Source organism: Paralichthys olivaceus, chromosome 2, assembly GCF_024713975.1.
Source record: "Paralichthys olivaceus isolate ysfri-2021 chromosome 2, ASM2471397v2, whole genome shotgun sequence".
Taxonomy (NCBI): Eukaryota; Metazoa; Chordata; class Actinopteri; order Pleuronectiformes; family Paralichthyidae; genus Paralichthys; species Paralichthys olivaceus.
In genome coordinates this window covers 18,099,089-18,116,299 of record NC_091094.1, presented here as the reverse complement: position 1 = coordinate 18,116,299, position 17,211 = coordinate 18,099,089, and the positions used below count along the sequence as shown (strand labels likewise).

General features: G+C 41.5%; 1 protein-coding gene across 1 annotated transcript; it reads right to left on the bottom strand.

Annotated features, from left to right (window-relative positions):
* Nucleotides 1-94: 94 nt before the first annotated feature.
* Nucleotides 95-7,674, bottom strand: LOC109629153 (ATP-dependent RNA helicase DDX19B). The gene is made up of 12 exons (XM_020086647.2): nucleotides 7,433-7,674; nucleotides 6,961-7,000; nucleotides 6,765-6,854; nucleotides 6,507-6,642; nucleotides 5,731-5,823; nucleotides 5,450-5,552; nucleotides 5,117-5,231; nucleotides 4,805-4,982; nucleotides 4,386-4,623; nucleotides 3,778-3,940; nucleotides 2,562-2,753; nucleotides 95-2,345 (listed from the first exon to the last, which is right to left on the bottom strand). The coding sequence occupies exons 1-12, from the start codon at nucleotides 7,487-7,489 to the stop codon at nucleotides 2,284-2,286; spliced, it is 1,467 nt and encodes a 488-aa protein (XP_019942206.1). The 5' UTR covers nucleotides 7,490-7,674; the 3' UTR covers nucleotides 95-2,283.
* Between the last annotated feature and the right edge of the window lie 9,537 nt (nucleotides 7,675-17,211).

Below are 17,211 nucleotides of genomic sequence, written 5' to 3'. Positions count from 1 at the left end.
AAACACATCAGCTTAACTTCCTGTCAGTGACACCGTAACAGGTGATTTAATAAATGAATTTCCACACAAATAATCATTAGACTAAATACAGATGGACATCTATATATGTTCTTTAATTCAACATATTAAGAAGACATAACTGTGTCCATGAATGCAGCTCACTTACAGAATACCACACACCTTGAACCTATCATTGTCTACACATGACCTTCAGGTTTAAACAGACGTGTTTTAAGCCTGGTTAGGCAGTATTACTCGTGTGTGTGTGTGTGTGTGTGTATGCGTATGTATGAACTGGGTTTTGTCGTTCTCACAATCATCAAAACAAAGTATACAACATGTGGAGAAGAGTGTTAAGTTCAAAACTGCTTTGTGTGTCCATGGCTCTTATACAGTGGCGTTACATTACAAATTGACAAAGTGCACGCACACACTCACTGATAATGTATACATCCAAATGTCCAAATACAACTGCATACACTGCTTTTTTACCCCGAAAGGTCTTCACAGAGCATTCTGATGGATTTTCAGCACACTCGCATGCTTCTTACTTTTGGCAGCATCTGCTCACTGAGTCGAGGGATTTTAAGCACGTTGTCCGTAAACAGTCCATTAAAAACCGGACTACCGCCGGCAAGTTGCCGGTGGGAGCCAGATGAGGTTTGCAGAAGGTTCAGACCGACCAATCACTGCCCTTAATGTTCCAGCTAATCGATCAAACACACCAGGCATCACACTGTTTTCCTTAATTTCGTCCAGTCACCCACTGATGCAAGGTTAACTGATTTTAAGCTCTGTGTATTTCTAAGTGCTGCGTCTGTTAAAATTGAACCTCATGAGGAATGTTGTCGCACTTCTTAGAAGTGACAAACGTCAATAATTCAGCCACACTGCCTAAATTTTTAAATATGTACACAAGTACATGTTTGCTATTCCTGCGACCATGTTGGAACAACACAGTGAATCTGATTGGCATAGGTCCTCTGGTCCTCAAGTCAATTCAGCATTTGGTTTCAAAAAAGATAATTCACACATCCTAAAGACGCCCATAATTCAATATATCATCAAAATTTCAAGTGTTAGTCAGAATATTAAGCCCGATGTCTTAGAATATCAGTAACAAAATCATATGTATATATAATGCACTTGAGGAAGGCATTGCGTATATATCTTCTTTTAACTCAATCCTTATTAACAGCACAGCCTGGATGAAGAATGTAGCTGAGCTCAAGTCAAACTGGAGACCCTGATTAAAAGAGATTGTGGGACAGTGAATGACGAAAGGAAACTGAACAAATCAGGCCATGACGGCCACGTTTGGAATTAAAAAAATTTTTTACGAGACAGATGAAGGAAAAAAAAGACTAATGCTCAACGCTCAGCAGTGGAGCCGAGCCTGTTCTTTGTAAATGGCCGTGACAGTTTTTAAAAATGACAAAATAACACATGTGACATTTGTGGTTGGCTGATGATCGATTACTGGTGAAAACACAGAAACACCTGAACGTGCATGACTTGGAGTTAGTAGTGTATTATCAGCCTTTTTTTGGCATTTGACTACACACCCTGATGCTAAAGCTGAGGTTAATTCATGAATAATTTGTGTCATGTGAATACAGGTTGATAGTATTTGATAAGAACTATCACAGGTTGATAAGTTTGCATAGACCCTTGAAACTCAACCATCACCATCTCAATAACGTAATCTTACTGATTTAACTACCACTTGGAGCAACATACCCAACTTCACCCTTTGTACTGATTTTGGTTGATATAACAAAGCACAATAAAAAGCTGTAGGAGTTGAACATGAAATCGTTACATTCAGTCTTATTTTTGTTCTTTCAAAATCAAAGAAAACTTTGTGGCACATAGAAACGGCTATTCGCCATTCTGTTTTTTTTTTTGTGTGAACCTTTTTAATAGAAAAGCTTGTATCATGCCACCACTACAGCCAAGAAGTGTTTTTTTAATCCACTTATGTTCAGTCAAAGAGTCGACTATTCCTGCTTGTGGCGTATCATTATAAACAGCGATAAACTCATAGACTTTATTTAAAGCAGTACAAAGAGTGAAATGGGGTATGTTCCAGAGACGTACAAAACACGTTGTCTGAGAGGATGCATTTCCACGTGTAAACATATGCTGTGTTTGTGGTTTTGCTCATTCCTCCGACAGCTAAAAATTAAAAGCATAAAACACTGTAGGAGTGCACAGTCCTTTGAGAGCGAGGGGGGGAGGGAGCTAGGGTCGACATCCTTCATGGGAGCGCACCCCTTTCCTTTAGCCAGCGATTTTCTCAATTTCATCCAGATCGTCTGTGTCTAGTTTTTCAATTTTTTTATCTGTGGAGGAAAGACGATGGAAGACAGAGGGTTGGCATGTGGATGATCGGCAGCAAAAATGAATGAAGAAATACATTTCAGACAAAGAATAATACTTATAGAATTAATGTAATTATATAATCTCTACAAGTTTACGAACACTCCACCACAACTAAACTGCATCATTAACCTATTGTTATTAGAAGGACAAGTTTGAGTAGCTGCTGTCAAACTTACTGAAATGGTCCTGGATCCTGTTGAGGATGTTCATGCTCATCTTGCTGTCCACCATGTTGATCGCCAGTCCCCGTTTGCCAAATCGACCTGTGCGGCCAATCCTGTGCAAGTAGGTCTCGTTGTCTGGGTTACCGTCCTTGTCCACTGGTAAGTCAAAGTTGATCACCACAGAAACCTGCTCTACATCAATGCCTAAAAGTAAGAGAAGCAGGGCGAAAGATTATCAATCACTACTGTCAATAACAGTTCAGGTTAAAGTACTGAGAATTCCACTAACAGAAAAACGGACGTGGCTCCATTCTTTGTCTTTGCTTAAAGGGATAGTTCACCCAGAAATTAAAATTCACTCATTATCTACTCACCACTTTGCCGATGGAGAGTTGGGTGAAGAGTCCACAGAACACGTTAGGAGTCTCTTACTGCATGTAACTGCATTAGAGTAGAATCCAATACAATTGAAGTAAAAGACACAACAGAAAAGACATAACATGCCTCCATACTGCTCGTGTGTTGTCGTTTAAGTGTCCACGAGCCCTAACATTCATATTCGACTAGAAACCACATAATTTACACCATAAGTAGCTAAGCTAGCAGACGTTAGCACGTCCGACGGTCCCTGAATGCACCTCTCAAAAGATATCAGCGGACATTTGGGCTTAAAACATCGCGTCAATGACCTTGTTACGAGATGAATATGAATGCCTGGGCTTGTGGACACTTGGATGACACCACACGAGCAGTATGGAGGCATGTTATATGTTTTCTGTTGTTTTATTAGATCTGAAGCTTTGGTCACCAGTTACTTTAATTGAATTGGATTCTGCTCTAATGCTGTTTACCCCTGAGACACTAAAGTGTTATGTGGACACTTCACCCACCCCTCCATCGGCAAAGCGGTCAGTAGACAATGAGTGAATTGGCATATGCCGACAAAGCATGTGTTTTAATATCACAAGTAAACATGACATTGCAGAAATATTCAATTTAAACACCGGCTCATAATTTCAGGCAAAGGACAAATAATAAGCAGGACTTGGACCGATCCACTTCTGGAATAAAGGTAAAGCTTTGCAATAGAAACCCTATAGAATAGAAGCACACAGTTCCATGGTGTTTACCAAAGAAATTCTTAAGACTGTACTCACTCTCCAGTCAGTTGGTCACAGAGAATATACATGTGACAGTCAAATTAAAGTCATGACCACATGGTCCTTACCTCGAGCACAAACGTTAGTTGTAACCAGGACCTTCTCCTTGCCATCCCTGAAGCGATCAATGACAGCAGCCCTCTGCTCAACCTGCATTTCCCCACTGAGCAGCGCCACCTGGTGGCCTTCTCTAGACAGCTCGCCTGCCAGCCAGCCAGCAGTCTTCCTAGTCTGAATCACACAGAGAGTAGAGTTTGTTGCTTATTTAACAGCCACCTAGGTTCATGTGTAGCAAAGGACAAAATGTGAAAAAAATAACTTGGCAATAGCAGCTGGTTTACAGAAAGAGTGAAGCAGGCAAGCATTTTTTTAATTTGTCAAACAGTGAAAAAGCAACAATTTAAAAAAAAAAATGGTTTTGTGATAACGGTGATATCATCTTTGACCACCAAGACCCTTTATGTTCATCATTGGGTCCGAGGTGAAGGTTTGTTACTAAAAAAGATATCGTGTTCAAGAAAATGGAACAGACAGATGACGTAACTTGAAAACATGACGCCTCTGGCCTCAGCTCTTACGAGCATGGAGGTATGACAAAACTCAACTTATAAATACAAGTGGAGGAAAAAAACTGTCTCCCTGGTTGATTGGAATAAAACACCAGGGTCAAACTCACATGGCAGAAGATCATGGCCTGGGCAATAGTGATGGCTCCGTAGATGTTACAGAGGGCTTGGAACTTCTCTTCTTTGCAGTTGCACAACACATAGTACTGTTTGATGGTGTCCAGCGTCTCCTCCTCTCTCTTCAGTTTGATGATATTGGGGTCAGGCACAATGCGCTGGGCGAAATTCCACACTGTTTCTTCAAATGTGGCTGAAAACAGCAACATTTGGCAGTTTTTAGGCAGCATCCTGTGTGGCAGGGAAGAGAGGAGACAACAGATCAGTAAATATTTATTTACAAGATAAGAAGATATAACTGTTGATAGATAAGAATACATTCATCATGGTTTCATTACACTGTACATAGGCTTGTGCAATTTTTCTAGCTTTTCACAATTGAGTATTTTAATTTCAATTAATTTCAACTCACCTCTGTATGCGGATACTCTGGTCCTGGTGACCCTGTGTGGCGATCATGACGTCAGCCTCGTCCAGCACAAACACCATGATCTTCTTGGGGTCTATAAACTTGAACTTACTGCACCAGTCCAGCATCGTACCAGGTGTGCCAATAACTATCTGTTCCTGCAACTTCATGCCACGCTGCACTGCAACATTCACAAGAAACAAGAACATTACTAAGACACAAAGATATCTCTCAGGTGCATGAATGTATGTTTTCATCAAAAGGACCATTTCAATCATTGCACACAGGCACTGCAAAAAAACAGCGAAGCCTTACATTTATTTCCTCTGATGGCGTAGACCAGTTTGACCTCAGGATAATGTTTGCCCATCTGCTCAATCACCTTACCAGTCTGAAGGGCCAGTTCATAGGTTGGTGACACACACAGGCACTGATGGGGAAAATTACATGAGGACCAGAATAAATACTCATTAATTTCAAGTGATCAACATGTCATTAGCATTAAATAAATATTGTGGAAGACAGAATTAAATCAATAGAAAAGAGGGCTTGAAAAGCAAATACATCAAAATACTCATATTTATAAATCAAGGAACATTAGATTACAATTTGAGACTTTCTAAAACAGTGAGAGATGTGAGTACTAACCTGGGGATATCTGTTGTTTGGGTCGACATGACTGAGCATGGCCAGGACAAAGGCAGCTGTTTTCCCTGTTCCCGACTGCGACTGGGCAATGAGATTCTGTGGACTGGAGGAAATGGGGAATTAGATCACACACACTGGTGGTCAAATTGTTTTTGGCCTCATCACCTTTCTTGACATAAAAGCGCAATGATATTTAAATTATTTAAGTTATATCAAACCTACTCAGTGTGAGAGATTTCAGTGAGTATAAAATCACATAATACTTTGTTTGGGGTACTCACGGTTCAGCCAGCATCATAGGTAAGGCAGTTTCCTGGATTTTAGATGGCCGATTGAAACCCATGCCGTACACGCCCTGAAGCAGCTGAGGTTTGCTACACACAAAAGACAACAGTCACATCTTCAGCAGAGTCTTTGTATACACATTTATGGGAGGGTGTGAACACTACACTTTCTAACTAAGTGCAAGGGTCAAAAATTCAAAGCATGAATGCTGACAAACTAACAATAAGGAGTGTAGTGGCTGTTCTGAACCTGCACGTTTGAATGGTCTGGTTGCTGCTTTCTTTCTGAAACTGTAAAAATGACCAGCAGTGATTCAGCTGCTGCCAATAAACACCACCTGCAGAACTCAGTCCACAGAACCCCGAAGCTGCGTCATTGCGGCTGCATTAAGAGCTGGTGACCTGTTTATTCCAGGATCAGTGAAGCTTGACTCAGTTGCCAACACTCAGTTGTCGTGATCAACTACTTCACTTGCCTTGGTAAGCCTCAGCCACCGCCACTACAGAGCCCTTGTTGTCTGTTTATTCAAAGTTTATTAATATTGAAGGTATCACTTGTCTAAATTGCACCAAATTTGACACAGCACTTCCATGGGCCCTTAACAATACACATGTCAAGAGTGGAGCTGTTGAGATTAATGATTCTCTAGATATGCAAGCGCCAGCCAGACTTTTGGTTTGGAGTTCAGATTTCTGGAATTATTAGCGAGGTAAGAGTGATAACCACAACAATACTCAATCATATAATTTAGAAACATACAAGATAAACTTACAGACGCAACTCCTCAAAAGACTTGACAGAGTAGAGTGGAGAGTTCGGATCTTTCTGAAGAACTTCCACTTGATTTGTATTGTTGACAAGATTACTCCTGATCAGCTTGTTCAACAACGATTGTGCTGCTTTGTCATCTGAAAAAAAAAGTTACAATAACTTTAACGACTCTAGAGAGCACCTTGGAGGGTCAGACAGATTCACCTGAGGATTAATATGTTTGGCGACGTGTAGACAATGATAATAAATAATCTCTTACCTTTGTCATCGTCGTCTGTTGACTTGTTCTCTCCTTCACCTTCTGACTTCGCAGCTGCAGTGCTCGAGTCTGTTGCGTTTGCAGTGGTGCCTGCAATGTTTAGAAACGACACTTAGATTTGCACTTGAATCAGCGGATGGGACAAGCACGTCTCTTACCATTGAGTCTAACACGTATTGCAGCTATGTGCACTCACCATTTTCTTCTGGTTTCTCTTTAATATGAAGGTTACCGATCTGAAAGGAGGCACATCAGAAAGTTAGGTTTAGTCTGTGTCTCTGGTGATTAACATGAGACACTGACTGGGACCAAGTCAGGACCCCAACACGTTCAGCGGAGCTATTTTGCATCAGTAACTTGTTAGCCATCTACGTGCTAACGCTAGTAACTCGTTGAACACGCAGCATTTCGGCTCTAGCTAACTTGTTGTAGCTTTGTAGCCAAACCGGGACCCGCCGGTAGTTTCGGTTTCATTTCAATAAAAACAAAACCGAGACGAACAGCCATGGGGCCACGTCTCTTCACTGGTAGTGTTTGAATGACACATTTTCAAACGTCGAATGTAAAGTTAAGCGATAGGTTTTCGTCAACACTGTGTCAGAACAGGCCAGAGCATCCTCCGAGCAGCTAACAACACGTTAGCTTGTGTTGCGTAAGTTGCGATTTACCGATTCCGCCGCGGCTTCTTGTTCGTCCACCGCCTGGGCCCAGGAGTCCGTAGCCATCGTGGGACAGTTTCGTCTGCAGTCGCTTTACACGGGACAATTCAACAATAAAAGCTTACACGGACTGCGGAGTCAGTACTGTGAAAGTAACTGTGGTCCACAATGGCGTGCCGACAGCGATTCTCGGTACATGTGCAACCACTCACACTTCCGGGGGGAAAGGCCAAGCGAAAATAGTTCCCAGGGCAGGGAATGTTCCCACCTGGATTTACAAAAGTGAAACCGAGTGTTAAACTTCAAAATTTAACAAATCATTTAAATTCCACGGATTAATAAACATCAACTGGATTCTATTATTTTGCTAAAATTCGACAATTTGAGGCTGAATATTAACAAACAGTACTCTGCTGAGCCTCTAGGTGGCGCCACGACGTTTAGCATAGGATCACCCCTGTTAAAGTTAAATACTGTACACAGCTATACCTGTCTGTAGCACACACACACACACACACACACACACACATTAGAAAGACCAAATCTGTTGGTAATATCTTATTCACTAACATACACGATAGAAGGGATGAGTTTAATGTGGCTTCTACATTTTTACCTGAGGCCCTCTCTTTCTGAGGGTGTCAAAATCTGCCCTGTGTCAAAATCTCATCATAATACCTTTGGTAGTTCAGTCAACACTATGCAGGGCAGTTATTGAAAAGTATATAAGCAATGGGAGACTGCCTCAGCTGCCAGGTGATCTGAAATAACACAGTGGAGCTTTAAGATCAAACCTGTGTTGGGTTTAAACATGTTGTTGGACAAGGAGTCTGCTCTTATGATCCCGTTCTAACCCTTCATGCAAGTCTCAGGAAGGAGGCTCTTAAATCACCATTAACAATATTCTTTCTAAATGAGAGAAAATCCCTTCTGCATGTGAAATGATAAAGCACTGCACTGGATTAGATGCATTAAAATGAGGTGGCTTACATCTTGTAGTGGGAGAAGTAGGCGTTTTCATAGCATCCCTCATGCTTGTGCAGTAAATGCAGCATTAATGCACAAATGACTCATCTCTGTGCATGTTTGTACAGATGGTTTGTTTTATTTAAGTTCTTATACTCTTTACGCTGAATCTGGATGAATCTTTTTTTTCTATTTGGGACTTTTTCTACTGTATTTCTACAGCAAACGAGAAGAAGTATGATCTTATGTTAAAAAACACACACTTTAGTAAAACATCAGAGTAGAAGAAAGAAATAGCACCAGAGGTCTGCCAGTATAAAAGACCTGGTTTAAGAAATGTCTCTTAATTTCACGTCAGTGCATCAAACAGAGTCATCTCAAATGTTTTCTTTGTTAACCATTCATCATTTTCTGGGAGCAAACATCTGGGAGTAAACATTAACTGAAATATTTTCTGGTAAATTTATTTGATCATGTGGAATGAATAACATTTCCTTTGGAAATGACTAAACTTTTACTGATCCAAGGATAAACCCAAAATAACAAGGCCCCAAATGAAGAAACACAGAATCATGAATGAACTTCTGTGATGATAATCATGTTTAAACAGTTACAACCAATATGAGTGAGAGAACCTATAGAAGTCAAATTATTTGGATTTTATTTAGTTTGCATTATTGTTTTTATTTAAATGGTCAACATATTTAGGATATTTTCATTATTTGTGTGCTTTATGTATTTATTCTTTCATATTCATAATTCTCATTGTTGTTATCAGTACTGGTTTGTTCCTAACGTTATTTGTCAGTTAATAAAGTTTTTAAGAAGTACACAGTGAGAGAAACTTGATCAGGAGTTTTCAAAAATGGCTTTGACACTATAAGTCATTGCAGTTTTGTGAGCCGCATGTCTATTTTTGACCATGAAACTTTACGTGAGACAAAGATAAGCACATTATTAAACCATATACAAGATAATAAAAGTCACTAAATGGGTTTCCCTAAAACATACTGATGTAAAATTAGAAACTCAATAAACAAGGTTGTTTCTAAAAATCTTTTATAAATGACTTTGAGATACTGAGATTAGACATTTAAAGAGTCATCCTAAAATGACTCTTTGTGGTTGTGTAATGAGTTGGTACTATTTCATCCTTTGACGGCCAAGAAATCCCCCACTAGAAAACCACAGTTTGAAACCACAGTTTGTTGTTTTCACACTCTGGCTTCTGTGAGGATTAAACCAATGAGACACTTCATGTTTATAAATGATTTTTAGAGATGCTGGTTGGTAGATTTTATTAACTTAGGACACTGTATGGACTTTAACTGCACACACATGAGAGTGGCAACAATGCTCCCATCTACATCCGGATAAGAAATCAAAATAGTTTTATTGCCTAAAATGACAACCTATGTCTTTAAATGTGCAGCACAGAGATTCTTCATCTGAACCAATTGATCAGACCAAGGATTTCAGTCACACATGTACCCTCCTGTGTTGGCCCATGTAGGTACAGTGCTGCAACAAGCCCTCAATGATGTTTTGATGGAGACCAGGCTATTAACCGGAGCAGGCCTCCACCAAGGAGCACGTAGGAGCACTCGGGGTCACCTCTGTAGCCAGACTGCTGTGGCTGGCTGCTCCTTAATTGAATGCAGAATTGATTTCACACATTTCAACTGTTCCACTGGGATAGATAGATAGATGATGACAGTGGCTTTGGATTGTGCTGAAGGAGATTACATTGATCTCCGTTCCGCTGTCAACGTTCACTGCTGCTGTGTGCGAGTGTCAGTCCACAGAGTTTACCCACGTGTGTGTGTGTGCGGGCATCACCAGATGTGTGTCAGCATGTGAAAGAAGATACAGGGAGTTTGCTCAGATCGTCAATTTGGAGGCAAATTTGTCGAAATCTCGAAGAAGAGTCAAGTTTATTGTTGCCTCCAATAAGCTGCCTTGCCGGAGGTATCCATGGCAACTGAAAGAGTAAAAGTAAGGTTTGAGGTCTCCAGAGAATTTGGAAAAAACAGAGAGAAGGACTTTGTGTTGCCACATAAGGACTCATTTCAAGCACTGAATATGACAGAGAGGATATCAAAGTGGAGTGGCCGTGGTTTTCTGTGTGAACAATCCGAACAAAGATAAGCACTCAGCCCACAAACACAAATGTAAGAGCGCTCAAACACTACTCCATGTTCATATATATATACTGTATGTCACCATTTATACAGCCAATACACCACTCTCCTGTGCTCTCCATAGATTCAGAGAGTAACACTTCATCAAGCTGTGAACACAGGAGCTAGAATCTGCTTCTTGAACAGATGATCTGTCCCTGGGTGGAAATAAATAAATTAACACTGTGAAGCCAGAATGTGAAGAGGATAAGATGCAGAGAAGTTAAAAGTTAAAAGACTAAACATTAAATATTGTGTCAACTGAGAGATGTGTGTGTGTGTGTGTGTGTGTGTGTGTGTGTGTGTGTGTGTGTGTGTGTGTGTGTGCGTGTGGGTGTGGGTGTGTGTGTGTGTGTGTGTGCGTGTGGGTGTGGGTGTGTATGGTATGCAGCGATTATTTGTTTTATTTGGAAGATAGAGGTTATCTGCTAGAAGTCTTTACCCCTGTAGTATATTATCACGTGTAATGTGAATCTCATGTTGGATGACACAGATATATAATATTAATCTGGTCGCTTCTTCGATCATTCACACATTGTCTCAAGGTGGTTTTAAATGATGAAAACGTGAAGAAAGCAATTCACCAGTGGTCAGTTGGGCTTTTTGTTTGGAGACCAACACAATGTATGTAGTCCGATGAGGTGGGGTGATGAGGCCTGGCTCCTAGTTGACGTGCACGTTCATCTCTAACCTGTTGGATGAGGTCGAGGCCGTGCAGGGATCTGTGTGAGACACATAAATTCTTCAACACTAAATTGGGAGAACTATAGTTTTACACCACACTGACACGGTGCTGAACACTGACTAGTAAGTAGAATATCATTGTTTGGTCTGATTCCCATTAATCAGATTCCTGTTACAGTAATAAGAGCTGTCTCAATAATGACATTCAGAGGCGTATATTTAAGTTCACCCATGTTAAAATGGATACTAACATGGTTCCGTTCCAAGTCCTGTGGCTGTGGTACTACTGCTACGTAGTGATGTAGTGATGTAGTGATGTAGAAAAGTGCAGCAATAGGAGTCCGTCTACTCCATCTTGTTCCCTCTGTCTTTAACAAGGCAGCATTCAGGTCTTTGGTCGTCCATCGTCAGCTAATTAATCAGAATCAAAGGGAAAAAAATCCTGTAAACACAGACGAGCTGAGAGAGAGAGGGTCAGTGAGAGCGAGAGAGAGAGGACAAACAGAGGGGCGAAAGAGGGAGAAAGGGTGGATTCTCCTCAGGCCTCCTCTCTCTCTCTCTCTCCCCCTATACTTTCTTCTTCATTAAGATTCATACCCCTGATCCTTTGCTCTGTGCTGGCTCCTCGCTGCTTGCTCCATGCATCTCTAGTAAGTAGAAAAAAAACAGAACCTGCACACTCAGAATTAAAATGGTGATGCTGTCAACAAGAGAGAGCATACGGAGAGAGAGAAAATGAGAGAGGGCAGAGGGAAAGAGAGAGGGAGCGAGTAAGGGCTGACAGCTGGTTGGTATTCCTGAGGCTTAGCTACAGAGGCTGATGGTGCAGAGTGGACATCACCAAGGAATTTCAATGTGGATAGAGCAGCTTGCTGTTGTCAGAGTGAGAACTCTAACCTTTATATTACAGGCCTGACTATTTTACTAACTACACTGTGTTTAATAGAGCAAATGTTATATATATTTTCAGTTTTTCAGTTTAATACATGTCTTATAAGACCTTGTTATGATCTAAAATGACAAACATGCAGTCTGAATATGTATAAGCGTTATAGCTTCAATAAAGAGCTGGGAAACCATGATATGCAATGCATGCAGATAAAATGGATTATGAAGTTTTAATACACCTTGAAGTTACGTACGAGGAACTTAAAAGAGGTAAACTTGATGCTATAAGATTTAAAGGAAGATTAAAGTTTGTCTCTATTTGCTGAATCTGACTATTACGTCTTATTTAACTTAATTGTATATTAGAAGTAGAAAAGATTAAAAACGACAAAAAATATGGTAAATATTCTCTGTTGGTCAATAACAACAATGGTAAGAAATGTGAACTTTAAAATCACATTTACACTTGAACTGCTGTCAACGATTAATACCACCACTCCAAGCAGTATACAAGCACCGGTTCTACCAAGTTTAAGTGTTGTTCTCTGAAGTCTGTTTTGTACTCCTCATTTTGTCTGTGACTGTTGTTAACACCAGTTTGTGTTTGTATTCAGGATAATCAATACCACCATCCTTAGTCTGGACACATGTCTGCCTCTTTATGGACTCAGAAAACTCACCTCTAACACTCAAAACTGACAATCTGCCTCAGTGTTCACATTCATATCCTGTCATCAAATCTCTTATTAAAATCTTTAAATCTTCTCCCTGTTTCCTCGTCCTGGTTCATGCACATATAGTCCGGCCCGAAACCCTGAATCTTAACAGAACATTCATGAGACATTTGAATATCTCACCAGTAAGTGGCTGATACTACAGCTCAGTTCATGTGGTTGGATTTATCACTAAGATGTGCGAAACGTCAGAATGTTGGGCTGAGCCTGCAGGATCTTACACAGCGTCAGTCCCAAGGTTGGCCAGACAACTCCAAACATCTGGATCCAGCCTCCCTCCTTTCTCCAGGGGAGACCCAGCTATCACTAAACCCAACCAATCCACCGCGTTAACAGCTGGAACATTACATAACACGTGGTGGGAGCGAAATAGCCTGAAGTTCTTTGACAAGCCTGAAGAAAAAAGATTACTTTTTCTCCACTTGTGCAGTTTGGAGATCAACAGTCACTGACGATCATGCGGCCGTGTTCATTCATCTACAGCGGCCAAAGAGATGCAAAGCTGTCAGGCCGCGGCTCAACAATTTTCAATTCCTTAATAATTCATTGATGGCGAGCAGTCAAATTGCATATCAATAATGTAGAAGGGCTCAGTACAGTGTTGATACAAAACACTCTTTCAGTCAGGTTCATTGATGCCAACAGACCTGCAGACATATGTACTATGTTTAGTCCCACGTGGTGCAGAGCTGGCACATTGCATAAATCTAATCTGCATCAGTGAACAGTGTAATGTTTGTTGATGATGGAGAAACTAAAAATCCTTCTCATGTTTTCTTTTGTGATTGTGATGCGGGATAAAGCCCAGACTAAGGGGGAGGGACTGGGAGTGAAAATCATATGCTACAAACACAAAGAAAAATGATTTAAGAATGACACATTGAAAATATATTTCCAAAAAAAATTGATCTTTTAATTTCCTTTCCAAACCTGCGAATAAAAGTTTCAAACATTTCCCTCGCATACACGACTGTCTCTGCTTTCTATTCTATCGGACAGCTATTATGTATGTTTGGGCGCGAGCCAATTACACATGTTGCACAAATTAAGTGACCAATGGCGGATTTCCATCTAGGTCAGCATCTTTTATTCAGGAGGCACGCGTACACAGTTACATGCCATCCCGCCCCGGGGGCCCTGCAGAGACCCACTCTGCCACTGAGAGATGGCCCACCATTTTGTTCTGTTTTGAAAATTATCTCCATGCATGAGATTTGCTGGGGGGCCCACGAGCTCTTCCCTTTGTGGTGCATCCCGGTTTGGATTTTTCCTGGCTGGTGTCTGTGTGTATGTGCGTGTGCAGGGAATGCATGCATGGTGCCAGGCTGCATTTGTGAGCGTGCATATCCTTGTGTGTGTGTGTTTGTTCAATGTTTTTTTTTTGCAGGGACAAAAACCAACATGATGAAGACGTCTGATGCCCATCCTGTGTATGAAAGTGTAGAGCACTGCTGCTGAGGAGAACGCTAATAGCATCTGTATGCAGAGATTACAGCAATGCATGTTTTTACTATACAAACATTTGTATATGTACAGTAGATGCCTGCATGTTCGTGTGTGAGGCAGGGTCAACGGTAAAACCATTTGTTAGGGTAACCAGAGACTCTTTATTGAACTGTTCATGACCCCACTCTGGTGCACTGCGTTATAATACCTTGCTAATTACTCCAAAACACGTGCACAAGATTTTGCAGGGATTTGTTCCATGGGATGAAAAAACTGCATGAGCTGGGGCAGAGAATTGAACAGAAATCAGCTGTCAAAAAACAGCATAGTGAATGTACACAAGTAGGAAGAACAGTATGTAAAGTTGGTTATGAGGATCAATGATGCCACTGCACCAAAATGCAAAAAGCTGCCTCTCTCAGCCGCTGGTTTCCCTCCACAGACTTAAAGCAGCTAGAAAGCAATGAGGTAGAGAGCAAGAGACAGAGAGACGGAGAGACAGAGAGGGAGACTGGGGATGTGGTTGCTATAGCAACCATCTGGTGGGTCTGAACTGTTTCTCCCTGGCATTCATTTCATCATATTGAGCCTCTCCGTCTCTCTTCCTCTACTCTCACTTTTGTTTATCCCTCGCTTTTCCTCCTTCTCTCCTGGCTCTCCATCTCCCCTCTCATGCTGCTCTCCCACTCTTCTTCCTGTCTGCTCTCCTGCCTGCCTGCCACCCTTCCTCTTCCCTCCTCGCTCCTCCAGCACTCCTCACTTTTCTTGAAAAGAAAAAATAACAGTGAGCAAGTGAGTGTGTTTAATGTCAATGCAGAGTGGTCCTTCCATCTCTGTCTTTTTGGCTGTTTGTCTTTTTTTTTTAGCACTCTGCCATCCTGACACTCCCATCTGTTAAACCTGCAGACTCTCATCCTTTTTCAGATGAGAACAGGACATGAGAACAGTGTCCACAGTGGCAGACTTTGGGTGGGATTAAGGGTTTTTGGAGATGAGTGAAAAGCTGGATTGATATCAGAGAGCGAACTTGCCCAAAAGATTGACGTCATCTGCAATCACGATTTAGCTGCAACCAAAGTGGATTTCACCACTATAGGCAGGGTTGTTTTTTAGTCAAATGCTCTGATTCAGCAATGCTCGAAAAAACAAAAGAAACTAAAAACTTGACGTGAAATCCCACTCAGGAGCAGACAGTCTTCTGGTGCGTAAAGGGATTTTTTTTTTTTTTTTCCAAGCAGGACTGTATTTTTCCTCATCCCCCTCTTATCAGCAGTTGTCCTTGTGAATTCCTAGTGGGGCATCAATCAGCAGGAGAATACCTGATCCCAATGCCAATTGAGCTTTGCTGCCACACACGCACAAACACGCACACACACACACACAATCTCACACACACACAGGTTTGCGCAGCTATCCTTATTTTATATTGACTTCCATTCCTTGTGGACAGCCTGTCTTAAACCTTGTTCCTTACCTTAGTCAGGATCTCAGTTTTGACATTTTGCCTCATTAGGACTGGGCTTAGTCCTTGTCATCAGGTCCACTGGTCCTGACAAGGTCAGTGTTAGAAAGTGTTAAACAGTCCTAAACACACACACACACACATTCAATGGAATCAAATGCAAATGCCTAACCCATTTGCATGTCATACACATTCTATGACAGAATCATATAAAGTCCATTGATTCATGGCAAGAAAAATGAGATGAGGTGATTTTCCCAGCAGTTCAGCATGTGAGGTCACCTCCAGTATTTCCCTGCTATGACACATGTCAGATTCAGGAATAATAAAGAGGCACTGGCTTTTCTTGGTAATTACTGTGTGTGTGTGTGTGTGTGTCACAAAGTCTATGAAGGGTGTGGTTTTCCTCCTGTTGTCGGTCACCAATGAATGCTCTCCCCCTTCTCTTTCTCCCATCAATGTTTTTCCTCCTTAGTGATTTCACGTTGCTCCTCTTCCACGTGTCGCAGCTACACTATGAAACCCAGCAGTTATCCTTATCTTGACTTCTGTCGGCCCCCCTCTCACAGCACCACTGAATCAGTCCTGTGTTGGTTAGTTCTGAGTTAGTTGATAAAAAGCTCCCTGTTACATAAGTGGCAATATTGGATCTATTCATTGTGAAGCTGGATGTAAGTAGCCATGCGTTCTTTATTAGCTCATAGATGCCAAGATATCTGTTGTCAACTATGAGGTTCATGGACAGTAAGGACTTCATGAAGTTGACTATTATCAGCATTTTGACCAGTGAATCAAAATGTTTTTTTGAGACAAATGTTTGAGAGACGTGTAAATGGATATCTACAGAAAAGAAGCAGATTTGCTTTCCCAAATGAAGGCGTATCTCAGGCTCGTGTTAACAAGTGAGCAGAGCATGCTTAACGAGAAGCAATATGTGTACGACCACTGTGAGGAAGAAGAGGCTGAACCAGACAGCAAAGCTTTATATTTACCAATGTATCGAAGTTCTGAACTTCACTGATGGTCTTGAGCTCTGGGTAGTAACCAAAAGAATAGGATTGCAGATAGAAGATGCCGAGATGAGCTTTCGCTGTAGTGTGGCTGAGCTGAGCCTTAGAGATCCCTGTCTCAGAGGAGTTCTGATGGAGCATAGCAGAGCCACTGCTCCTTTGCGTCAAAAGTAACCTGTTGAGGTGGTGCAGGCATCTGATTGGGACACCTCCTGGATGCCTTCTATTGGAGGTTTTCCGGGCACACCCATTGAGAGGAGACCCCCAAGGGTAGATGCAGGACTCACTGCAGGGATTATATATATCCCATCTGGCCTGGGAACGCCTCGGGATTCCCTAAGAAGAGTTGGAAAGCATTGCTGAGCAAAGAAACATCTAGAACACACTGCTGAGCATGTCGCCACCACGACCCCACCTC